Here is a 26,872-nt window from a genome sequence, read left to right on the forward strand (position 1 = left end):
CCGGGCGCGGGACAGACAGCCTTTCAGACCTGCTACCGGCGGTCCGCGGGTTCCCGGCGAGCCGGGAAGCGAGCGGCGGAGTCATCATTTCCAGCCTCAGACTGGAAAGCTGGACCGTGCAGCCGCGTGTGCTCTTGGCAGCCGGGCGCCCGGGGCCCCGCGGCCACATCATCCCGGGGCGGGGACGTGTGCGCTCCGGGCGCCCGCGCCGCCACCGAGCCACGTCTGTGCCGCCGGGGCGCGCGGCCCGCGAGGCGCCGGGCCCCGAGCCGCCCCCGGGGGTGGGCGAGCGCGGGCTCTGGGCGGGACCCCGGCGTGGGATGGTGGGGGGGGGGGGGGGCGCTGAGCGGTCTCTAGGACCCGCGGGACGCCGCCGGCGGGCGGGGGTGCGGGGGAGACGATAATTTGTTCCGAGGTAATGAGAACGGTGACTGTTGGCCGCGGGTCCATTTCACAGGCCGGCCTCCTCTCCCTAACGACCTTCCTCGTCCCCGGGCCAACTCGGACAGTTTGCTCACTCACTGCAACGGTCAAGGCTGGCTCGTGCCAGCGCAGCGCGCGCGCGCGCACACACGCACACACCGAGGGTGGGGGGGGCAAAACTTTCAGGAAAAAAAAAAAAAAAAAATGAAAGCCTAGACCGGCTCCTCGGCGGCGCGGGCGCTGCGCGAGGGCTCCGGCGCTGACTCCCGGCGGCAGGAAGTCCCTCGGGTCGCGCCGCCCGGGTCCCCGCTCGGCGCCCGCGTGGGATGGTGCAGCGCTCGCCGCCGGGCCCCGAGAGCTGCTGCACCGAAGGCCGGCGACCATGGCAGCGCGCCCGCCGCCCGCGCCCCCCGCCCGCGCCCTCCTGCTCGCCCTGGCCGGGGCTCTGCTGGCGCCCCCCGCGGCCCGAGGTAAGTCGCCGAGCCCGGGCGGCCCCCTGCCGGGCCCCGGCCCTCCTCTCCCGCCCTCCGCTCCCCTCCGCGGGCTGGGGATCGCCCCCGCCCCCGGAGGGTACCTCGCGCGGCACCGGGGTTCGGGGTGGGGGGGGGGGGACGCCTGGCGGCCGGGCGGCGCGCGGGGGCGCTTGTGCAGAGCCCCGGGGCTCCGGCTCCCGGCGCGGAGGGGACCCCACCCCCCCGCGCCGCCCGAGGTGCCAATTCCCGGGAGGTTGGGGCGGGGGGGGGGGGGGGGGGGGGAGAGGGAGCACTTGGCTCGGGGCCCGGAAGACGCCAGCGCGTAGCCCGGACGGCACAGCCTCGGGGCCGCTCCCCGCTCCCCTCCCTCCCCTTTCGGGTGTCATTTGCCAAGGTGTGGGTCTTGACAGTTACACGTGTCGCTGGGGATGATGTGCATGCGTCGCGTCCTCTTACGGACCCTCTCCCTTTACCGAATCCACTCCCCACCCTCCCCAGGTTCTGGGTCAACCCTCCGTGAAGTTTCCTTTCCAGCCCTGCCCCCCCTAAACTTGGGGGGGTTGTTCCTTTCCAGCCCTGCCCCCCTAAACTTGGGGGGTGCGCAGTAACCACACAGGTGAGCCATTCCCTTCTCCGCAGGTGTGCTGCGTGCCACAGCGTTCTTTTTTTTTTTTTTAATTGCCTCTTCACCTACTTCTGTAGTTTCCTTTCCTTCTTTTTTATTCCGGATCGCTCCCTTAGTTGTCGGCGGCGGCCAAACTTTAGCAGAATGTTTCCTCCTCCCGCCACTCCGTGACTTTCTGGGCTGTAAATAATCCTTCAATCAACCTGTGTAAAGTGACAACTCACTTCGAAGTTAAACCGAGACGTAGGCATTATGGCTGTTTCATAGGCCTGCGTGTCCTCGAGTCGCATCCCCTTAACGCCGGGCACCTGTGAGTCCTTTGTTTTTGCCTAATGAAGGCTCACCCAGCAGGTGCCTTGTTACAAATTCGGAAGCTTCCCCTGGACGCCGCCACCGCGGTCTTTCTGCCGCTAGAGGCGCTGTCGGCCTACCAATGAAAGACTTGCCTTGGCCTCCAACTCTCAGTGTCTATGGTTCTCTACTGTAACAGGCATTTATTTTTCAACAACTGGCCTCAATCATGAGCCGTTACCACTTTATATTTTTATATATATATATATATATATATATATATATATATTTATATATATACCACGTTTTATTTTGCAGTTGCCACTGCTATCCTCCACCCCCTCCACGTCTACTATAATGTGGCTAAAACCCAGCTCTCGTTAAAATCCACACAGTAATGAAGACCAATCTGGGAAGTAATGATTAAGTCGAAGACTTGCACAAAGCAGTGTGGAAGCCAAGGCAGAATTCTGCCGACTGTTTAAGGGGCTCTATGACCTGCAGATCAAAATCATGGTAGTCGAAAGCGTTTTTGAAAGACTTTTGTACAAATTGGTCCCTTTGAATGTTTATTGGGAAAGAACTTTTTAAAACTCCTACAGAATCTCAAAGTGTGCCCGAGGTGGTCTTTAACTTGCATATGCTCTATACGCATAGACAGAAATCCACTGAGCGTGGATAATATTACATTTTTTTAGAAGACAATGTTTACTAAATCAAATAATAATGGGAAATTATTTCGCGAAATGGGGGACTTTTGTTATTTTGTGACGGCCGCCTTGTTAGAGAGAAATACGGGATTTTTCCTTGGGATAGAGATGACTCAGATAGAAAACCAGTTAGACCTAAACATTTTGAATGGGTTATATGTTGTGATATCCCAGGGTTCACTGCTTGTTTATCTTTGGATTCTCAGTATCAATTCTTAAATCAATCCGTGCCCCAAATCATAGCACTGAGGTTGCTTAAAAATCCAAGCATGTAATAAAACATTCATTTGCGTTGGCAAGAGAAAAGGAGAAATTACTGCTTGTTGAAGGCACAGTATATCCTGGGGGTTGTCTCCCTGTGTGTGGACCCCATGCCCCAGAAGAGTTGCCTGTTGGGTGCTCTTTAGTGGCATCTTAGCCCCCAACACGTCCAACACAGAACCCTAGACCCCAGACCCCCTACTCCTGAATCCATTCGTCCCCCACTCTTCCAGACTCAGTGATAACACCTTCTGCCTTTTCCAGATGTCTCACACTAACACATAGGAAGCCATCCCTGTCTCCCTAAAATCCACCAACCTCCAACATATATTTCCATCTACCCTCTGCCCTCGCTTCCTAGGTGTGCCTTCCGGAACCCAGCCCTCCTTTTCTTCTTCTCTGTCTTCTGCAGGAGCCTCTTATCCCTGCTAGAGTAGCCTCCTGACGGGCCTGCTGGCTCTCCTTCCTGCCCCTGCACAGTGTATTCTTCCCAGTGCTACAGCCAAAGTCATCATTTTCAATCATGAGTTGGATCATGCTGGTTTCCTGTTTAAAACTCTCCAGTGGCTTTCTACAGCTCTTAGCAAAGAAAATTCGAACCTCTGGATAACCTAACCCCTGTTTTCCTCTGTGATATCCTTTCTTACCATACCCCCATTCCCCCCTTACTCATTCTACTCCAGCCACACTGGCATCCCTTCTTTCCAACGTTCCAGTATAGTGTTGCCGTAATTTTTTTTAAAAAACAAAATTCGGTGTTTGCACTCTGAAGGTTTTGCAAATACTGTTCACAGTTGAGCCACGCGGTGTCCTATGACTGCATTTCATACCTCTTGCAACTTTTTGTTTTTCCTAGAGTTAATAATTGCTTTTTTGAAAAACAACAACAACAACAACAACAACAACAACCAAACCTGTCCTTTTGCTTTATTTCTGGTGTACCAATCTCTACCTCCCAAACTTTCTGGAAGAACTATTAAATTTCTTGCAACAAGATAGTACAGGTGCTCTATCCATTCTTTATTTTTATTTGATGATCTCTCTCCTGGAGCCCTTTATTCTTTTGTTCCAATATGAACTGGTTACTTTTAAGCATACAGTGCGGCTGGTGTCTCAAGACTACCCGTAGGACTAAGATACTTTCATTTCTTTCTGCACCCTTCCTCTGTTGGATCACCTGTTTAATGAGCACCATAACTTTGTCTTTCTTAATCTATTCCTTATTTTTGTGGAGCACACCTTCCAGTAACTTTCTGAGGAAGGGTGTGTGGGAGGCAAAACCATTTGATAACTCGTTAGGAATATTTTCGGCATGAAATAATGGAAAACCTGACTACAGAATTTTTTTTCTTTAGTTTTTTTTTTTTTCTTTATATGATACACACTTTTGAAGTAAGCGGTGTAGTAGCTGGCACAGTGGGTCTGCGAGACTACCAGTGACCCAAGCTTTTACTTTTGTTTGTCACTGGCATCCTTACATGTTGATTTTTGCCTTTCCTGCTTCATGGTCTCATGATAGCTGCTTTACCTCTTAGCATTATATCTGAATTCTAGGCAGTGATAGGGCAGAAGAGGGAAAAAGCAGAGCCAGCCAAGTCTCTTTTATCAGGAAAATAAGGATACTTTCAGACGCCTTCGTAGCAGATTTTCTCTTTGTCGATGTAGGACACAGGGCCATGGCTAACTGCCTGGGAAAATAGGTAAGTACGTATTTTTATCTGTACACACTGGTATCGCAAACATGTGAATAAGAAAGAAGGTTGAAATGTGTGCCTGCCGTACCTTGTGTACAAAGATGTATGTATATTCCACCCTTGACTGCTAGCTGGTTTAGGTATAAAATTCCAAGATGAAAATCCTCTTTCCTCGGTATTTTACAAGACAGATCTTAATTGTCTGTATGCCCATTGCTGCTTGAGAACTTGATGGCACTCTGTCGATCCTTTAAATGTAGGCTTTTTTTTCCCTGGAACTTATTACCATCGTTTTTATCCCTAGTATTATTACATTTCATGGTGACTTGCTTTAACTAAGTTCTTATCAGCAATTGTGCTGGGGACTCTGTATACCCTTTCAGTTTGAACACTCAAGCTATAAAATTCTAGTCGACTTCCTTGTGTTCTTCAATTATTTTCTTCATCACTGGTTTTTGTCGTGCTTTTAATGAAACTGCTATCAGCTGGCTCTCCCAACCTCCCAAAAACATTCTGTAATTTTGTTATTTATTTTTCATCTCTGCATTTGTGTCCTGCTTTCTGGGAGAGTTTCTTTACCTCGCTATTCAAGTTATTTCGTGCTCTGTCCCTTTTTATTTTGTAAAATATGTAAGATTTCGGCAAACTCTTGGAGTGTATTAATTTTTATTTTTTGAGCATTCTTTTGCTCACTTCATTCTCCTCATTAGCTCTGAGATTCTTCCCCACCCCCATTTGTTATAGTCTCTGACTTTCTTCAAATGTCTGAGTTTTGGTTGTTTCCATTTCATAATGAGACACTAAGAGGCTGATTGACAGTTCTGCATGCTTCCAAAGCACAACTTTATTGCAGAGACCTTCATACATCCCTGACTATGCTTCTTTCTTAGGCTGGTCCGTTTCTCCGAAGGAGAACCATGCACCCTCCTGTTGAGGAGATTGAAGCCTGATTAGAGGGTCTGTGAACTGAGCAAGGGGGATAGGGTTAAGGTGTTTAAGTGTGATTTGCTTTTTTTTTTTTTTTAACTCTTTTGTTTTCAGTTTGACACCTTGCTTCCCCTCCCTCCCTCAGCTATGCCTGGGGTCATTGAGCACAGAACTTCCCTGCTTCGGTCTCTCCAGAAGATACATCTCCTCATCTATCAGAGAGGAAGGGACCATCCCTTCCCCATGGCAGCTTCTCAAGGGATCTGGGGCTCTTTCCTTGGACAGTATTTCAGCCCAGCCTATATTGGCTGTTAGAGGTGCCCATGACTCCTGTTCCCAAGCACGTACAGGTTTTTCTCATCCATCTCACCTTCTCAGCGGCTTCCCTCCTCTTTAAGCAGCAGGCTTCCCACTTTCTCTTCTCTGACAAGTAGGGAACCACTCATCTATCCTCTTCCATCTTCCAAAGCTTTGTTGCTGTCTTACCTGTTGTCTCCAATGCATTGTTTTTTTTAAATTACTGGTGTTATTATTCCTTATTGTGGGGTTTTGGAGAGAGTGCAGATAAACACCTGTGGGTCTGCTATGTACATCCAGAAGTCCACCCATGGCTTCTGTTACCGCACCCTACATATAGACATGCTTTCTTTCTCTTAACTGTCATTTGGCTCTTTCTGTTCCTTCCTTGTGGAAACAAAAATTACATCCATTTTTAAATGTTTTAAAACTTTCTTTTTAAAGTCTACAAATGCTTGAAGTCAGTATATACCTAATTAGGTAGATGTTACAGCTGTGGAAACTGAAGATTTTTTTTTTTTTTTTTCAAGCAATGCAACTGCATCATGTAAAGATGCTAAACATATTTCTTCCGGGTGTAGATGATGCTGTAATGAACTCATTACAACTGCCAAACAAATTTTTTGTTTTGCATTCCAGAAGCCTTTTTAAGCTGAACTGTTCCTGCAGCGTCTATGATTTACAAAGACAGGTATGAGAAACATTTTCAGATGTTTCTTCCGTACCACATGGCCAGCCCTGTAGCCCTTTAGCCGTGTCCCCACTGGGAGCTGTATTAGACAACTCTGTAGTATGTACAATTCTTCAATTATCAGCTCCCTGGGATTGAGAAAGTGCAGTTGATATAATCTGGACCGAACGTTTCAAGAAATCGTTACTGTGCATTTTTAGCAGCTATGTCTTTCTGTGTTTGTTTAGTATTTTATTAAACCAAAGTTTTTATACCAGCACGTAGTTGCCTAAAAAGGCATTTATTGAGGGCTTTGGTGCCGGGAGCAGTTCTAAGATCTTTGCATGTCCCATCTCATACCCTTCTCGTGTGAGAATCTCTCAGTTGTTCCTGCTGCTACCCTCACTCGGCAGAGAAGGAGACCGTGGCTTCCGAAGTTGCGGGTGCAAGGGCAGTCTCTAGGCTGTGTCATGATGGAGACGAGGTCTTCCTCTAGCCCTGGCGAACGTTTGGTAATCTATGTACTCTGTCTTTGGAATAATAATAACATCTATAGCAATGAGATTGCAGTTTAGCTTAGTTTTAAGCAGAATGGTAATGCAGTTCGAATCAACTTTATTTGAACTGGATCGAACGTCATGCTCTCCAACAGGCTGCCATTTCAATCTTCATACTTCCTCCAGCTCATTTTTCGCTCTGCATCCTTGTGCTTTATTTAACGTCCAGTATGCCTGGCCTCCAGCTGACAGATGATGGAATGGAGAACCTGAATAATTCAGCGTCATATTGATATCTTTCATCTTTTTCAGCTTTTATGTCCTCCCAAGGCTACGTTAAGAGCTCAGGCTCTAGACAACTACTTAAAAAATTGGGCAGTCTCATTGGACCAACTCTGGACCTTCCATCCATTCACCTGCTCCTGGAAGCTTTGGCTTCCCCCATCCGTTTGGAGGATCCATTCTTAGAACTACTGAGGTTGCTCAGCAGGGTACGGTGAGCACTGGCTTGTAGTTTGACCGATAGATTCCTTGTTTTCTGTTTTGCTATGTTTGTAATTAAAGCCAGAATAGGATTTAAGCATTTCTCATGAACTCTGTGTTCACATGAATCTGAACAGTCTCTGAGAACCTGGTTCTGCCTTGTTGTTTTTGATTCTAAATCCTGGATTTTTTGGTAGTGTTCGCGAGAGCCTATCCTGCATTAGAATTTAGAGTCTGTGTTATATCTTAAAGTGCAACTGTACTCAGGTTGATGGGATAGATGCATTCCAGAAGTGTGACCTACTAAGTAAAATTTCTAAACTGAAACCATTTTTTCAGCCAATTTCAGTATAAGTTGTGATCATGAAAAAGATGATTGAAAAAGACTTTTCCTCCCCACCATCCATTCGCTTATAAAATGTAAAATATTTCAAAAGTTGAGAAAAGGATCCAGAATAAGTTATACACCCATATTCTTATCAACCAGGGTTTTTCTTATTTATTTTATTTTATTAATTTTTTATATTAAATATAATTTATTGTCAAATTCATTTCCATACAACACCCAGTGCTCATCCCAACAGGTTTTACTATATGTGCTTCAGAATTTTGAAAATTTAAAGATGTAAAATGTTCAAGATCTATTTATTTCAGTCCCCTGTTCTCCCTACCCATCCACTTCTTCCTTCTTCTGCAGGAACAACTGCTACTCTGAAATATATATATATATATATATATATATATATATATATATATATATATATATAAAATACACACACACACACACACACTTTTTATATTGAAACATCACATAAACGGTACCCAACTATATACAACAGGCTTCTGCAACTTACTTTTTTTAAATCAATATTTTAAAGATTTATTCATGTTGGTACATATGCTTGCTTCATTCCTTTTAATTGAATGAGCCATAAATTGTGCATTCCTGTTGATAAATATCTGTTTTTCCCAGTTCTTGATATTGCAATGGTGCAAAGATACTTGTACCTATCTCCTTATATAGGTATGAGCTCTAGGGACTCTATTACAAATGAATTGAGTAGTAGAGTATGGCCATTTTCCACTTTCCTATGTTTTGCTCTGTCACTTTCTAAATTGGTTGTACCAGTTTAGATGCTTACTTGTTAGAAAGTTCTGGTTACCTATGGTTTTGCAAATACTTGGCAATTTCAGACTTTTAAACGTTGCTAAGCTGGAGGTGAAATATCTCATTATTTTAATTGTCAATTTCCTGGTTACTAGAGACTCTGAGAGTCTTTTTATATTGTTTTCTGTGTTTCTTCTTTGAATTATTCTTATCATTTGCCCATTTTTCTAGGTTGAGTTCAGTAAATCTTTTTCTCTTTACTAAGCTCCTATAGAGATTTAAAAATAAGTTCTTCTAAATTTTAACTTTTTGCTGTTCACTTTTAGTATAACTGGACTTTATTTTTTATTTATTGTATGAAGCCAGCATCTGTTTTTTTCCCATATAGATAACCGATCATCCTAGTTAACATTTACTGAATCCTTTCTCTCTTTTGGTAAAATACCAAGTATAGACAGATATGCTTCTGGGTTCCTTGTTCTGTTGCACATTTATTTATCCTATTTCCAGCATCCTCCTGGATTCAATTTTCTGTACTTTGTAATCAGTCCTAAGTGTTTAGGTTGGTTGGCATATAGTGTATAGAGGACATACACAGAGGTCAGCTTACCACTGTTTACATATCAGTTCTGTCACCCAGTTACTGACCTGTGACCTTGGAAAGGTGGTTAATATCCTGTATTGTCGGGAGTTTCCCAGTCTTCACGTTGAGAATCCTGTGTTGCAGGAAGCCCTTAGGTCTGGGCAAACCATGAAGATTGGTCACCCTAAACCCCACACAAGTTGTGCAGTTTTTCCCCCCAGTCTTTCCCTCTATGAAATGGTGATAATAATAGCATGTGCTACTTTTGAAGGGGTGTGAAGAGGAGTAAATGAGATAATACATGGAAAGTGCTTTGGACAGCTCTTGCTAAGTGCTCAGAAAACATTAATTTCCCTTCCTCCTCTCCCTACTCTACTTTAAAATTATCTTGATTATTCTTGAAACATTAATATTTCATATGAACTTTAGAACCTTCTTGATAGGTTCTGCAAAATACCCTATGGGGACTTACAGCTTAATTTGAGGGAGAATTGACTACCTCATGACATCAAAGCTTCACTTCATGAATGTGGTCATTTCTTCATTCATGTGTTTTTTAATGTTATTCAGTAAGTTTTAATTAATTTCTCTTTAAAGCTCTTGCATATCTTTGTGAGATATATTTTGAGGTACATAATAGATTTGTTATTCTGAATGGTATCCCTATTTTTATTTTTAGGTTTTAGCTTTTTGATATGAAAAATGTGAAACACATACAAAAGTAGACAGACTGGTATAATGAGCACACGTATGTCTAATTCTATTATTTAGCTTCTACAAATACCAGCTTATGACTATTCTTGTTTTATTTGTGGAATTACTTCTTTTTAAAAAGTTCATGGGTTGCCTGTGTGGCTTAAATTGGTTGATCATCTGACTTTTGATTTTGGCTCAGGTCATGATCTCAAGGTGGTAAAATTGAGCCATACTGGTTGTGGAGCCTGCTTAAGATTCTCTCTCTCCCTCTCTCTCTGCCCCTCCCCCCTTCACCAGAAAAGTTCTCATTGATGTTTTCTTTTCAGTATAAATTAATGTTACTGATTTTTGTGTTTTGGTTTTGAATTCAGAGACTTTGCTTGATTTTTATTCCAATAGTTTGTAAGTTGAGTTCATAAAAATTCTAAAAGAACTACTATCTGAAAATGATGGTAAATTTTGTTTTTTCTTTACAGTTCTTATGCATTCTACCTCTTTTATTTTTCTTCTTTCATTGACTAGCATTGCCCATTACAATGATAAACAAACATGGTGATTGCAAATGTCCTTGGGTTTTTTTTTCTCAACTTCAGTGAAAGTAACTGTAGCTGCTTTTTACCATTAATATATTTATTGTGAATTTTTATTAGATACGATTTTATCAGGTTAAGTACATTTCCCTATACTGCTAGTTTGCTACAATGTTTTCCTTTTAACATATATAAATTGTTGCTTAATTTATTCAAACTTTTCCTCAGCATTTGTTGATCACTTGTTTATGTGTTGTTGATTTTTCCTCCCTCCTCTCCTCTATTGTTAGTGTAATGCATTGTATTAATAGATTTTATGTTGTTAAACCATTCTTGAATGGTTAGGATAAGTCCTCTATGATTTGATGCATTTTTAAAATACAGTGTTGGATTCTATTTGCTAATATTTCATTTAAGACTTTAGCTCCTTATAGAGCAATGTTCATAACCAACTTTAGTCTCTAATTTTCCTTTCTGTAAATATGTTTAATTTCCATTTCAAAGCTTTGCCATTAGCCTTAGAAAGGGAATTAGCATGCCTTCCTTGCTTCTTTTTCAATTCCTAGGAGAGGTTAGGTATATATACAAGGTTAGTTTTTCCTTGAAAGTTGTTGCCACTTCATATCAGGGTGTGGTGCTTTTTTTACGAGAAATTTGACAGTTTAATCTCCTCAGTGGATGAAGTGCTATTCGCATTTTCTCTGTCTTAAATAACTTTGTTGTGTTTTTCTTTTATAGATTTATTTTTGTTTTCCGTTTCATTAAATTCTCATCCCTTTCTTCTACTTTCTTGGAACTTACACTGTTCTGTGAAAGATTAGCTCTTCCACTTTCAGTCATCTGTCTCTTCTGTTGTATTCACAAAGGGTAAAATTTTCCTTCTGATTGCTGCATTTGCCGTTGCACACATTTTGCTTTTAGTTTTGTGCTATCATCCTACCCAAAATGGTCTATAACTTGCATTATGGGGTTTTTTTGGATTTTTTTATTACTAAGTTATTTAGACATATGTTTTGATTGGTGTGTTTGTCTTTTACTTTCCAAATGCTTGAAGAATGGTAGTTTCTTTGTTATTTATCTGATTTTATCACACTAGTGTCAGAAAAAGTCATCTGTGTCCTATCGATTCTCATCCATTTGAAGTTTTCTTTATGAGCTCATGCATGGTTAATTTCTGGAAAAATTACATATGTGTTTGAAAATAATGTATTGGGTATAGGGTTCTAGAAATGTAAATTAAATTAAGCTTATTAACTGATGTCAAGTCATACTATGACAAATAGGTGGTTTTTTTTTTTTTTTTTGCTCAGTATTTCTGTTTTCAAAAAAGGTTTAGAAACTCCAATAGAATCATGAGTTTTCTTTTTTTCTTCTTGTAATTCTGTCAATTTTTGCATTATTCCTTTTGGAGGTTAGTTTTTTTTTTTTTTGTTTTGTTTTGTTTTTTTTTTTTTTTGGTCCATTCAACTGTGTATAGCCTCAGATTTGTCTAAGAGAAAATTACTATATCAGTTTTCTTTTGGTTAAAATTTTTCTGGTATATTTTTTCCTATTTCTTTACTTTAAAATTTTCCATGTTATATTTCACAAGTATCCATCATAAACAAAATATGCCTGGATTTTTAAAATTTTGTAATTCCTGCCTATTAACCAAGTAATTTTATCCATTTACATTTATTGTAGCTTTGATAATTTTGAACTCTTCCTCCATTTTTTTTCTATTTACTATCACTATTTTTAGATACTTTTCTTTTCCTGTATCATATTATATTACTGAAGGGTTATTTACACCTACTTCTGTCCGGTTCCATTAATTTAGAGGTTATATATTCCATTTCCACAATTTTAGTAGTACTGTTAAATTTTTAACATTTGCACCTCAGGTACCAAAGTGTAAAGGTGGTCAATAACTCTAGCCTCTTCTCACATAGTACTACAGGCTAAGAATGCTTAATGCCTTTCATCTCTTCTCCCACTGATGGTTTTTACCTAGCATTTTATTCTACTATATTGAAACATACTATCAAAAAATGTCATAGGGTGGTGGTAGGCTGTTTGTTTTTTAATAGTCCTGACTTATTTTGATTAGTCCAGTGTTAAGAGTTCCTCTGCCTCCCGGATTTAGTTTGCTTCTTATGAAAGTAGTGTTTCATTGAAGATCCATGAGTAGCAAAGTCTCTGTGTTTGCCTGAAAAATGTTTTTTTTTTCTCTTTTTCATGAATGTTAGCTACATATAGAATTCTAGGTTATGGTTATTGTCCTTTAACAGATATTACCTATTGTATCCTGGTCTCTATTACTGTTGAGAAGTCTTTAATGATTGTTTTCCTTTGCACTAAGGTTTTCTCTGGTTGCTTTTAAGATTGTTCTTTGGTTTTTTGTTTGTTTGGTTGTCTGTGTTGTGGTTCTGTAGTTTTTATGATCAGGATTTTTGATACAGATTTAGTTTTGTGTATATCTGCCCTTGATGTGTGTCTTGAATCCAGTCAATTATTAAAAATTCTTCACCATTGTCTCTTCAATTACTGCCTTGTCTCTATTTTCTCCATTACCTTCTTTGGACTTCTAGTATATGTAATGGGACCTTATTATTCAGTCATACTGCTTTTAATTTCTTTGTTTGTATCGCTCTGCTTTATACTCCGGGTGATGTCTCCAGGCCTAAAGTTCATTTCCCGCTTCTCTTTCAAGCAATGTCTATATTGCTGTTGAAATTGTCTATGGATTGACTTTTATTTTCCAAGGCCTTTAATTTTTCATTTATAGATTTATTTTGTTTTTTTTTTTAAACTGCCAGATAATTTCTCAATAATGTCCTTTCATTATCTCTATTATGCTATTATGGTTTCTGTGTATTCTGTGTCTTTAAAAGTTTTGGAGAGGTGGAGATTTTAGGTGTGTGTGTGTGTTTATAAAATGTACAAAATATATACATGTATTTATTTATCCATCTTCCCTTTTAGATTATTCTATTATTTCTGTTTCCTAGGGTGCTGAATCTGTATTGTCATGAGTTATCTCTTCCAGTGGCTTTCAATTTCAGATTTTGAGCTCCTTTTCAGTCTTTCACATCCACGACTATTGCTTCCATGAGAGTCCAATGCACCTGGGATTATGAAGGGTCTAGTGGGCTGGTTTATTTACTTATGATGGCTATTTCAAGATTTCACTCATCTGAGCTCAGTTTTTATGTTAATTTCTCATTTGGGGCATTGTGTACCATACGATGATTGTCTTTTTGGTTTTTACACCCATGCGGCGAAGGCTTGAGGTTTCGATTTTTCCTGGGACACCCCCTAACCTTCACGAGTTCTCTGGGTAGATGTGCCACTTTGTAGTTTCCCTAGGGCATTTGGTAGAGTTCTTCTAGGCCCTTGAACTTGGGAAGAGCAGTCCCGAAGGATCCTGGCTTTACACAGGAGTCCCAGCTCTGGTTCCCCATGTCCTATGTATGCAATCATACTGCCTGTCATTAACCTGACAGGTCCTAGACTAAAGACCTGTATCTGCTGAGTCTTTGTGGCATCAATGGCGTTGGCAGTGTTTGAATGCTCTGGGTATTCTTTTTTAATTCTTTTTTTTAAATTTATGGATCCTGACAATTTCCTTTCCTTTTCATTCCAGTTTAGATATGTCTATACTGCAGACATGCCACATTTGATTTCACAGTTTTGTGTTTGTAGTGAGAAAGTTTTCTCTCTGAATCTTCTCAGTCCGCCATGCTTTCAGAACTGGGAATCCCCAGCGTTGAGTCTTTGGTTTTCTTAGTCATCACATTTATTTGCCTACAGTGATCTCAGATTTGTGCCAGGAACTGGGGATATGATGGCGAGAAAAACAGACACAGCTGCTCACCTCCTGGCACATAGAGCGAGCGGATCCTACAGATGTGCAGAAAATGAGTTGAGCCCACCTGGCGCCCTGCTTCTCAGCTTCCAAGACTCCAAAGCTTGGTCAGAAAAGCAAGTCAGCTGCTTTCCTGATGGCATGTTAGTCTTTGCCTTGGCAGCTGCAGGGGTGAGATGTGCTAATGATGGGGCCAGGCTGAGCTTTGGGGGTGAAGCCGTCAGCTGTTCCCGTCTCCCTCTGGCTGAGGCAGAATGCGAACAGCTGGGAAACGAGGCCGGAATACACTCCCAGAAGCCGCTGCTCTGCCAGAAGAGGTGTCAACAGAATTCCATTCATGTGAGCCGTCCAGGAGCGTATATTGAATTTGTTCCATACTTTAAAGCTCTCATATCGAGAGCAGATCGTATAATGGGGTAAGCCGGTGATTGGAACGTTCATCTGTGTGTCTTTGTAACTCTTGCAATGAATAACACGATCCCATGCAGAATGACTTCTCTACTGATTTAGCTCGAGAAATCAGATGCCTGGTTTGTCACTAAAATTTGGATTTAGTGTACTTGGTTCATGAAGTTTTACTTCCGGTTTCTTAGCAGGGAGAGTCGGTTCCTTGGAGCATATAGTTTACTCAGCGGCAGTAGGTGTCCTCCTGAAACTTCCTGTCCCACTGACACGTGGCTCAGCGTCTCTCTTTTTCCTTATCTCTGCCCACCCTGAGAAAGTGCTTTTCAACCTTCTTTCTTAGCACAGCTGAGGGCCACAGCATTGGTGACAGAGTAGGAAAGTGGTTTCAAAGGAGTGGCAGGAGGGACTAGACAGGACAGAGTTTGAAAGGCCAAGTCAAGACAACTGTCTTATAGCATGAAAAAATCCCTAATAGATGCTTCTGCTCCTCTTATGGGCATAAATGCCATCAGGTAAAGAGAGATCTTAACTTCCCTCCCCTGACGTCACTTGCATGCGGGGTTAGTGCGTTGAGGGTGCTGTGTGTTCTCGCGCTGCAGTGATGACATTGACAGGCATCCGGGGCCATGCCAGACCTGGGACTTGGACTGCACAGGTCTGGCTTGGCCTCTTTACAGCCATGTGACCTGGGGAAACTAGGGAATCTTTCCGAACCTCAGTTTCCCGATTTGTCCAGGGAGAATCAGGACACAGCCTACCTTGCTGGGTTGTTGTGAGCATCGGATTACGGGCAGGTTGGGCCGAAAGTTTTGTGACTTGAGTTCTTTTTTAGATTGGGGGGCACAGGGTACCACTGTCAGTTCAGCGATGGAGGTTTGGGGTCGCGCCTTGGGAGGCACAAAGTGCTCAGCTTCTGTGGCCCCCGCCCCCATCCCTCCTTCTGTTGGAAGATGTGTGTGCAGGTTAATCCCAGAGGTCAACACAGGGGCAGCGGAGGTTTGGGAGGGCAGGATGCTTCTGTTTCTTTTTCTCCAGTCTTAAATCTCATGGTTCAGTCTTTTTTTTTTTTTTTTTTTTGGTAAAGTTTATTTTTATTTATTTATTATTATTATTTTTTTTGAGAGAGAGACAGAGCACGAGTGGGGAGGGGCAGAGAGAGAGAATGAGGGAGACACAGAATCCGAAGCAGGCTCCAGGCTCCAGGCTCCGAGCTGTCAGCACAGAGCCCAATGCCAGACTGGAACTCGTGAACCACAAGATCGTGACTGAGCAGAAGTCAGACTGAGCCACCCAGGTGCCCCTATGTTTATTTATTTTGAGAGGGAGAGAGCGAGCGAGAGCAAGTGGGGGAGGGGCAGAGATGGAGGGAGACAGAATCCCAAGCAGGCTCTGCACCATCAGCACAGAGTCCGACGGGGGCTCAAAACCACGAACACGAGATCATGACCTGAACTGAAGTCAACTTGGATGCTTAACGCACTGAGCCACCCAGGCGCACCGGTTCAGTCTTTGTTTCTCCCGGTCTTGGGCTGGGGCATCTCTTTGCTAACGAGGACCATCTGAGAGTGTCCTAATAATGTCAGATATCGTTTGGTTAGAGCAAACAAAACGATCATCCCCGTTTCTTTCTCCACTGCGTGGGACATGCTGCAGGCTCAGCAACAGAGCTGGAGGAAGCATGAGTGATGTCAGGGACCCAGGTCAGGGGCATGATTTTCCCAGCCCTCACCTTCCACTGGCGTGTGGAGAAGGGGGTTGGGGAGGAGGACTGAGAGTAGAATTACAAGGAAAATAAATGCAAAATACAAAACGCTTATCAAGGTGCTTGGGCAGGTGCTTGTAGCGTTTCTGTAGAAATAGAAATCTTTCTCATTTTGTGGGTGAAGCGTATATATAAGCTCTTAACTTTTGTGCTAATTACCAGTTAGACTATGTGATCGCAGTAGTACAGCCAGTTAGAGGCCCTGCATCCTTGCGTTTCTAGTCACTACAACTTGGAACACTCTGACAAAAATGTTCCACCCTAAGACTGAATGTGGCCGGTATTGCCCCAATTTGTAGAAGAAAAATCAGTAAATGGAAAGACATGTTTTCCCTCACTGCCAAGACTGTTTATCTCCTGCATCTTAAACTGTTGGTTCTGGCTACCTTTTCCGTTGAGTTGCAAAGAAGCAAATGAATTTTCAAAAAAAAAAATATATATATATGTTCATTTAGTCTTAGTTTAACACATTATGGGACCACTTTTACCTACGTACCTGGACAGCAGTCCTGTTTCCTGAGCGTCCTTGCTCTACCTTTGAAGACAGACAGAATTAAGGAATTTCTTAGAGGCGTATTTGCTTTTGTAACTTCCGTGTGCCAGCACTGAGCCAAGAGCGTATACACATCCTCTGTGTATCACCATGGGTCTGGGCAGGAGATACTCTGACCGCTCTCTTTTCCTGATATGAAAGCCAAGGTCAGGAAGTTCAAGTTGTACCAGGTCACACAGCTAGCAGGTGGCACAGGAAGATTATACCCAGGAAATACTGCCCAAATAGGCAATAAAGAAATTGACACGCTAATTCCGGCCCTTGTGATGACCCTGGCACGGAGCCTAACATTCAGCACCTGCTGGGCTAAGCCCTTCATGGGAATTCTCTCATCGAAGTCTCGCGACAGTCCTGGGAGGGGTGTGCTGTAATTATTTCCATTTTACAGAGGAAGGGACTGAAGCACAGAGCGCCTGCGATTTGCCTCTCCTCTGTCTCCTGGGAGGCTCAGCCCCAACCATACTACATGGTTGATTTCAGAGCCCACGGTGGTTTACTATGTGGCTACCCTGGAAAGAGCCATGACTCCCAAGTGCCCTTCCAGGTTTGGAACCCTTCAGAGCTCTCCCGGGGGGATCCGAGTTTGAGGAGATAGCGGCTCATCTTTCCAGAAAGACGCTGAGTAGAATGATGCTTGAGACGTTCACTGTGTCGATCCTGGGGACTGCCCCTGGGGTGGGTCCTGACCCTCAGGGACTGGCAGGAAAATAGGGCTAGGGACCCATTTTCTGGGTCCGGCATTTTTGACACTTTATATCTGCAGTAAAAGGACATGTGTGGACTCAGCCCAAATATGTTTTCTCTGCCAGGGAAGCTTGCTGTTTAATATTTAGCTGTTCTGGATGGCTCAGTCAGTTAAGCGTCTGGCTCTTGGTTTTGGCTCAGGTCATGAGCTCACGGTTTGTAAGTTCGAGCCCCACGTCGGGCTCTGCGCCGACCGCGCGGAGCCTGCTTGGGATTCTCTCTCTCCCCACCCCTCTCTCTGCCCCTCTCCTGCTCGTGCTCTCTCGCAAAATAAATGAACTTAAAAAAAATAATTATCTGTCCTCTGTTCTCTGTCACAAATCAAATGTAGGACTCACCCTAATCACCTTTATCCACGATGGCTGTAAAAATTATTTGAACTCTAGGTGCACCTGCAACAGTTACCTGTTGCCGCATAACAAGTGGCCACAGGTCAGTGGTTTCAAGCCGCACGCGTTTATGACCTCACGGTTTCTGTGGGTCGGGAATGTGGGCACACGGCATGGCCCTCCGCTTCTGCTTCTGTCACAGGCCGTACTCAAGGGCCAGGCGCCCATCTGAAGGTCGCCCTGGGAGAGCGTCGGCCTCCAAGCTCACGTGGCTACAGGCAGACTTCGGTTCCCCGAGAGCCGTTGGACAGAGGGGGTCAGTTCCTCGCTGGCCCTTGGCAGGAGGCCTCCCACCCCCCCCTTCCCTGTCCGGCACGAAAACTAGCGTCACCCAAGCCAGCGAGCTCAGAAGGCGAGAGAGAGAGAGAGAGAGACCGCTAGACAGAAGCCACAAGTTGTGCAATCTAATCGCGGAAGTGTTGCCATATTCTGTTGGTCAGAAGCAAGTAGGCCTGGTCAGGCCCCTCTTCCGGGGAGGGCTGGCACCAGGATGTGAGTACGGGGAGCTGCCTTAACCATCTGTCGGTCATTAGATGGTAATGAGCTTCGTTCAAATCTGGTGTGGCTTTGACAGCCGGCAGCTTGTTTGCAGAGAGGTTGGGCATCAGCATCGGTAGCCGCGTGTCCTTAGGGAGGTGGTTCTGTGTTGCTGCCCTTTCGTTCTCTGACCTTCCGCGCCCGTCTGTCTCTGCCGGACAGCTCTTCCCGCACCGTGGGACCCAGCCGTAACATCGCCTCTCGGGGCGTCCGGTCCTCGGTCCCCGCCACCCGCCTGCGGTCGGGGCGACGCCCCTGCCGAGCGCGCTCCAACTGCCACTTCTTCCGAGGGCTCCTCACGTTGTGTCACCTGTTTGTCCTCCTGGTCAGTGTTTAAGCTCCAGGGCGGCAGACACCGCATCCACCTTACCCGCCGCTGTCCCCCGAGCCGAATGTGTCACAGCTGCTCGGTAAATACTGACACAGGGAGCCAACGGCCCCTCTTCACGTGCCGCTTTTTCTTTTCCACAAACGCGGTTCCCTAAAGCTCTACCCTCTCCTTAGACTTTTGGTCTGCGCCCAGCTTTGCATGTAAAGGAATCAGCACATTTGGAAAATCTTTTTTGAAAAAAACCATGTGTCCTGGGGCGCCCGGGTGGCTCAGTCGGCTGAGCGTCCGACTTCAGCTCAGGCCATGATCTCACAGTTTGTGGGTTCGAGCCCCGCGTCGGGCTCTGTGCTGACAGCTCAGAGCCTGGAGCCCGCTTGGGATTCTGTGTCTCCTTCTCTCTCTCCTCCTCCCCTGTTTGTGCTCTGTCTCTTAAAAAAAAAAAAAAGACTATGTGTCCTAATAGTTGTTGCAAAAGAAATATCTCTGGAGAATATATGAACTTCGACTTGGAATGTTATTTTTGTGTTGGATAGAAGACGAAGACATGAGCCGATCAGTTAATAAAATTCACAAGAGGTCTCCACTGCTGTAGCTTGTCCCTGTGACCCCCTAGAAAAGCAGCCAGATCGAAGGGTGGGTGTGAATGACTGTGTGCTGCATTGGGTTTGGGGTTTTTTTCTAGCTAGCACCTAGTGACTAGCTCGTGAAGATCATCTCAGCTGTATATTCACATTTCTCTTTTCATGCTCTCCTACCCCATTTTAAACCTTTGAAGAGAAAATTCGATTGGAGGATAAAATGACTCTGAAACAGAGGGTAACCACGGCAACTGTAAAAGCAGCAACAACGAAAAACCTAAAGCCTCACATCAGGCTAATTTGCCGATTTTACTCTGTTTCGTATCGTCTCCTTACGTTGACCTTGGGTACTCTTTTATTTATGTGCACACTGGATGATTTCAGCGGTTTGGGTAAAGGCAGTTTTATATACAACTGTTAGAGAACATCAAAGTTCGCTGGTGATAAACTCACAGTGATTTTAAAAGTACATTTCTTAAGGTTGTGCCCTATTTATTTTTGTAATACATGTTTCTCTTGGTGGTTCACCACCAGTCTTTTGTAGAAATAGCTTAAGAGCTAAGCCCGCGAAATATTGAAGTAGGTTATCAAAGGAATAGTGAAATCCGTGTGGGCTGAAGAGTTTTAAATAAATAAGAACAGGGTGGCCTAATTAGGTATAGTCCTGGGAATATGGACAATTTAGGTCCACAAATGAGCTGCCCATTCTTTTCCTGTGTGTGTGTGTGTGTGTGTGTGTGTGTGTGTGTGTGTGTGTGTGTCTGTAGGTAAAGAGAAAGTACTGACTGTGATTTCCTAATACTTTATTAAGGATTTTAAGTCTATGTTCAGGGGATATTGGTTTATAATATTTTTCTCATTATATTCTTGTCTGCTTTTGGTGTAGGGGTTATGGTGGCCTTATAATAAGGGTTAGGGAGGTTTTCTTTCCTCCTGTAGTTTGTGAAAGAGGGTAGGATTATTATTTTCATGTCCCTTTTAAATGTCTGATAGCATCCGTCGGCATGGTCCTCTGGGCCTGGAGAGTGTGGGTGTGTGGGCGTGTTGGGAGGAGGGCATTCACGGTGAAGTCTGTTTCCGTAACAAATACAGGACCCGACAGATACTTCTCATTCTGTGACAGGTGGATCATCTGTGTCTTCCAAAGAACTGTCCATGTCATCTGAGCTCAATTTATGGGCATACAGTTTTTCATAGTATTTTCTCACTGTAACACCCTCATTCTCTATAGTAATGCCAGTCTCTTTCATGCCTGAAATTGGTTAAGTCGTGTTTTCTTTCGCTTTTTCTTCGACCTCGCTAAGGGTTTAATAATTTTATCCGTGTTGCCAGCAACTTTGGTTTCAAAGATCTTTTGTCTTCTATGGCAGCCTTCTATCTACCCTTTTGTATTTCTACTTTGTTTTTGATTTTACTGTTTTGTTAGCTTCTTGTGGCAGATCCTTAGGTTACTGACACAAAACCTTTCTTCTTTTCCCACAGAACCGTCTAGAAATGTAAATATCCCCGGAAGCACATCTTTAGCTGCATATTACAAATTTTTAAGGGCTATGTTTGTATTATCATTTAGCTAAAAATATTTTACATTTCCCCCTGTAATTTAATTCTGTGACCCATGGCTCATGTAGAAATGCATTGCTTAATTTCTATCTGTTTGAGAACCGGAGAAGCTATCGTTTTGTTTTTAGTTTCTAGTTTCCTTTTGTGATCAGATAACACATTGTTTACGGTTTTGATCTTTACATCAGTTGAGATGAGTTTTGTACCCCAGCGCGTGGTCTGTATCAGCCAGTGTTCCACAAGCAGGGTGGGAAGGAAAGCGTTTTCTGCAGCTGTTGGATGGAGCAGTATTCTTGCACATGGCAGAGTTGGTGGACAGTGCGATCGAATCTTCTAGAAGATCACTGGCTTGTTGTTCGTCCTTTCTGTTGGTTGCTGCGAGAGTAGTGTGACCTTAGCTAGTGTTGTCAATTTGTCTATTTCTCCCTTTTGTTCCATCTGGGTTTTTTTTTTTTTTTCATGTATGTTGAAACTCTCAGTAGGTTTTACACCTTGTTATGTCTGCTTAGGTCCTTTTATCATTACAAAATCTCCTCTGTATCTTGTGTAGAAATTCTTTTAGGTCCACTCTGATATTCAGCCAGCCACCTCAGCTTTCTTAGGCTTAATGATACATAGGTATGCATGGACTACCTTTTTCCGTTATTATTATTGTTATTGTTATTATTACTTTCAACTTGTCTATAGTATTTACATTAAAATTTTTTAAAATGTTTATTTTATTATGCTAAGTGAAATTAGAGAAAGATAAAAATCATATGACTTCACTCATATGAGGACTTTAAGAGACAAGACAGATGAACATAAGGGAAGGGAAACAAAAATAATATAAAAACAGGGAGGAAGGCAAAACAGAAGAGACTCATAAATATGGAGAACAAACTGAGGGTTACTGGAGGGGTTGTGGGAGAAGGGATGGGCTAAATGGGTCAGGGGCATTAAGGAATCTACTCCTGAAATCATTGTTTCACTATATGCTAATTAATTTGGATGTGAATTTTAAAAAATAAAAAATTAAATGTTTATTTTTGAGAGAGAGAGCATGAGCAGGGGAGGAGCAGAGAGAGGGGGAGACACAGAATCCGAAGCAGGCTTCAGGCTCCAAGCTATCAGCACAGAGCCCAGCGTGGGGCTTAAACCCACGGAACTGCAACATCATGACCCAAGCTGAAGTCAGACGCTTAACTGACTGAGCCACCCAGGCGCCCCTATAGTATTTATATTTAAAGTGCATTTCTCGAGTATTTATATTTAAAGTGCATTTCTCGTAAACAGTAACTAGTTGCATTTTAATCCATTCGGAGGAAGGTCTCTTCCATTAAAATGGAACACTTAATCTAATTACGTTTAATCTAATTATTCACATGGGAGTTAAATTCATTATCCTTCTATTTCTTTTATACAGGCCCAACACATACATACTTTTCCTGTTTTCTTTTGGATGGAGTAGTTTTCATATTCCATTTTTAAGGCTGTATTTCTTAATTGGATTATGGTTATGTTGTTAAAGGTTGCTACAGGAACAGAATACCTATGTTTCACTTACTGCACTTACCACGGGGGTCCTAGAAAGGAGCATAGCCCCTGCTTTGAGACCCAGAAAGGCTTCATGAGGTTAGCGCCGTGCCAGTGTTTTCATCCGGGAGCTTCACAGGTTTGCTTTTCTTACATGGAAGTCATTGGTCCAACTAGCATTTATTTTGATGTAGAGCGAGAAAAGGGATCCATTTCCTTTTCAGATGGACGCCCAGGGCGGCCGCTACTTTGTTTCAGTGGACTTGAAACGCTACCTTGATGATGTCCGGAATGTCTGTGTGTATTTGGTTTGATCTCCTCACTTGTATTCGCTCCTATTGACCCGTCTTTTCCATGTACTAGTGCCGTGCGCTGAGTGATCGCTGCCTGATGATTCTGACGTGTGATAGATCTGAAGCCCCTTACGCAATTCTTTCCGACTCTTTCTGTATCACAGTACACGTGAACTGGATTGCATCGAAATTGCAGATGCATTCACAGGGGAGCAGACGCTTTACGAAGTTGGTGCCGAGCTTTGCGGTTGGCCTTCCTGAAGGCTGTGTCCTGCTTCCTTTTCCAGAGCAGCAGCATTCTTGTCGTCAACGACCATCGCCTTTTCTTGGCCAATTTTCTAGATTAAAATCTTTTCACATTTTCTTTTCTTAAGTTAATTATTTATTTTTTAGAGGAAGAGAGAGCGAGCGAGCAAGCATGAGCAGGGTAGGGGCAGAGAGCCAGGGAGAGAGAGAGAATCCCAAGCAGCTCAGAGCCCGACGTGGGGCTCAGACTCACGAGCCACGAGGTCATGACCTGAGCCAAAATCAAGAGTCGGACGCTTAACCAACTGAGCCACCCAGGCGGTGGCTTTTCACATCTTCACGCATTGCTGGGTTTAGAAGTCTAATAAGCAACACACTCTTCCCCTCTTAGATTCACTAATTGATTGCCCAGGAGGGTGAACGTTAGGGATCAATCAGTTATGACTGGGAAGCTGGTGGGAGAATTGAGCTTTTGGCCTGTGGCTGAGTGGGCTTGCTGTGATTTCACTTCCTCGAAGGGCCACTACCCTTGACACGGCACACAGGGCAGGCCAGAAGGAATGTGTCGTAGTCAGATCCAGGAAGAGAGGGAGAGCCTGGAGGGAAATGAGCCCTACCAGCCAGGTTCCTCTTCCTAGTTTCTTGGATCATAGAAGTCACTGTCCCTTCCCTAGGGGAGCTGAGCACGGAGGGAGGCCAGGAGTAAGTTCCCCCCCACACAAGCAAGGGCAAGACTGGGGCAGAAGAATTGGGGAAGGAGACTCTCTTTAAGTACCTACTAATGCAGTTGAATTTTTTCCCCTTATATTTATCAACAATTTATGAATCTTTGTGCGTGTGTGTGTGTGTGTGGCCCATTCATATCCTTGGGCCACTTTGTTACTGAGGTATCTGTCTTCTCTTAATGATTTGTTAACAGCTGCTTATATATATTATGACACTGTCCTGTTGTGAGCCATAATTTTTGATGAACAGCATTATCATTTCTTACTAAGGACTTTTTTGGATATTATTTTTCCCTTAGTTATTTCTCTTTTCTTGTCATTATAAATGGGATCCAATTTTCAATTTTATTTTAGTAATAGTATTTTTGTATTGATTTATATATATACATCCTGGGACTGGCCTGTTTATTAAAATGTCTTGCTGGTTTTAGTAGATGTTCGGTTGATTTCTTGGGTTTCCTAGGTAACTAGTCATATCACCTATAAATAATTTCTCTTACATTTATTTCTCTGAAATTTTTTATTCCTTTCTTACAGTCTCTCAAACATAAAGAAGTTTTAAAAACTTGTGCAAATAGAAGGAATCTCTCTTTATGTTGTGGACTTTAACAGAAAGGCCCCTGGTGTTTTCATCATTTATTGTGATATTGACTGTAGATTTACGATGCAAGTTTGTTATTTTAAGGGAGAGTCTATTTCTGGTTTTCACATAGGGAGTGCATTGAATATGTAGATTGCTTTGGGTACTATCAACATTTTAACAGTGTTTGTTCTCCCAATCCATGAGCATGGAAGCTTTCTCCATTTCTTTGTGTCTTCTTCAGTTTCTCTCATAAGCTTTCTGTAGTTGTCAGTGTATAGATCTCTTTGGTTAAGTTGACTCCTAGGTATTTTATGGTTTTCGGCGCAATTGTAAATGGGATCGATTGCTTGGTTTTCCTTTCTGCTGCTTCATTATTGGTGCGTGGAAATGCCACAGATGTCTGTACTTTGATTTTATATCCTGTGACTTTGCTGAATTCGTGTATCCGTTCTAACAGTTTTTTGGTGGAGTCTTTTGGGTTTTCTACGTAGAGTATCATGTCTTCTGCCAAGGGTGGAAGTTTGACTTCTTCCTTGCTGGATTTGAATGCCTTTTATTTCTTTGTGTTGTCTTATTGCTGAGGGTAGGACTTAATATTCATTGATGGGTTTCCCAGTATCAAAACATCCTTACATTTGGGGGACATCTGTCAAGGTGTATGTTTTTAATATGCTGCTGAATTTAATTTTCTAGTGTTGTAACTACAATTTCTCACATCCCTGTTAAGAAGGCAAAGTGGTCTTCAGTTGTTTATTGACACTATACTGCTCAATAAATTGGCCCCAAATTTAGTGGCTTAAAACCATAACGCATTTATTGAGTCTTGAGTCAGGGGTATACACTGGACAGTTCTGAACTCAGTGAGGCCTGCTCATCTGTTTGCGGGCCCACTGAGTGTCGATCTAGTGACTGGACTTTGCTCCACGAGTCTCTCCTATCTCTCCAGCAGGCTAGCCCAGGCTCCTTCTCGTAGGGAGGGAAGATACAAGCACCAAGAAGCCCTAATGCTCAATCAAGCCCATTTCTAGCCTCTGCTTGGGTCTGACCAGCTAGTGTTCATTACCACGTCAGGTAGCCAAACCTGGAATCAAGGCTTGTGGGATTGGAGAGAGGAGCTGCAATACTAAATCCCAGCCCTAGAGCAAAGGGGCTGACTGGGGCCCCAACAGGGGGAGAGTGAAATATTAGGGCCCTTTCAGCAAGCAGCCATAGTCCTCAAGTTCCCTTTGTCCTGCTTTTGACTCTGTGTGTGTGTGTGTGTGTGTGTGTGTGTGTGTGTGTGTATGTTGGGACAGTAAAAATAATATGAGAATAATCTAGCTTTGGGGCTTTCAAAACTTTCCCTGAATACTATCTGGGCCCAGAATCTCTATGGAACATAAATCTCTTACAGATTTTCCAACGACTTACATGGCTATTGGTTTTGCTATTTCTTTACTGAGCCAATTTTAGTAACATCTTTTCCTGGAAAATCTTTTATCCGTGTTTTCAGATTTATTAGTAAAAAGAATGTGTAGTACTTGATTATAATTTAAATTTTGGACCCATAATTATGCCCCATTCTCGTTCTCTGCAACTGATCTTTCTCCTTGTTGGAACTTCTCAGAACTTTAGATATGGATTTGGTCTGTCTGAAGAATTAAGCCTTGGATTTATTAATCGAATCTATTGCTTGTATTTATGGCTTCTAAGGTAGTAATTTTTCCTTTTATTTTTTTTTATTTTTTAACATCTTCCTCTCTTCATTATTGGCTTTGGTTTTTCTTCTAGTTCATTCATATTCATATATTTTGGTAATAAACACATCTAAAACCGTACATTTTCCTGTTACTACATTTTTGCCTCCCTCCCATATATTTTGTTGGGTAGTATTCTAGAGACAGAATTTAAAACATTTTCTACTTTAAAAATGTTTCTTTTGTCTGGGGAAGATTGCTGTTTGAAGATTGACATATGACCTCTTGTGGTGCAGGTTTTCTGTGAAAGACTGTGAATTCCAAGACCAGTGCAAGTTTTATTATAAATATGTGAAAAACTTCTCCTTACGGTGCCACCACTCCAAAATGAAAAGAGTGTAGATTTAGAAACATAGCTGCTTGGGGGTGGGGGTGGGGGGGCCGCCTGGGTGGCTCAGCGGGCAGGGCATTTGACTCTTGATTTCGGCTCAGGGCATCATCCATGACTTTGAGCCCTACACTGGGCTCTGTGCCGACAGTGTGGAGCCTGCTTGAGATTCTCTCTCCCCCTCTCTCTGCCCCTCACCCTCTTGTGCCCTCTCTCAAAATAAATAAATACAGTTTAAAAAGGTATTTTAGAATTTCAATGATACAGTATCTTTTTTTTTTTTTAATTTATTTATTTTGAGAGAGAGGGCGTGAGTGGTGGGGAGGCAGAGAGCGGGAGAGAGAGAGAATCCCAAGCAGGCTCCGTGCGGTCAGCGCAGAGCCCGGTGTGGGGCTCGAACTCACGAACAGTGAGATCGCGACCCGAGCCAAAATCAAGAATTGGATGTTCAACTGACTGAGTCACTCAGGTA

At 43.1% G+C, this 26,872-nt stretch overlaps 1 protein-coding gene across 2 annotated transcripts in view; it reads left to right on the plus strand.

The window, feature by feature from the left end:
• The first annotated feature begins 373 nt into the window (after positions 1-373).
• Positions 374-26,872, plus strand: part of ADAM12 (ADAM metallopeptidase domain 12) — a 347,656-nt gene continuing 321,157 nt past the window's right edge. Inside the window, exon 1 of one of the 2 annotated variants that reach the window (XM_078434959.2) lies at positions 374-893. In XM_078434959.2, coding sequence (XP_078291085.2) covers positions 806-893 — 88 coding nt within the window. In that variant the 5' untranslated portion in view covers positions 374-805. The remainder of the gene's footprint in view (positions 894-26,872) is intronic. The other variant, XM_078434958.2, reaches the window with a different exon arrangement.

The sequence above is a fragment of the Panthera onca genome, chromosome D2 (genome assembly GCF_046562875.1).
Source record: "Panthera onca isolate mPanOnc1 chromosome D2, mPanOnc1 haplotype 2, whole genome shotgun sequence".
Classification (NCBI taxonomy): Eukaryota; Metazoa; Chordata; class Mammalia; order Carnivora; family Felidae; genus Panthera; species Panthera onca.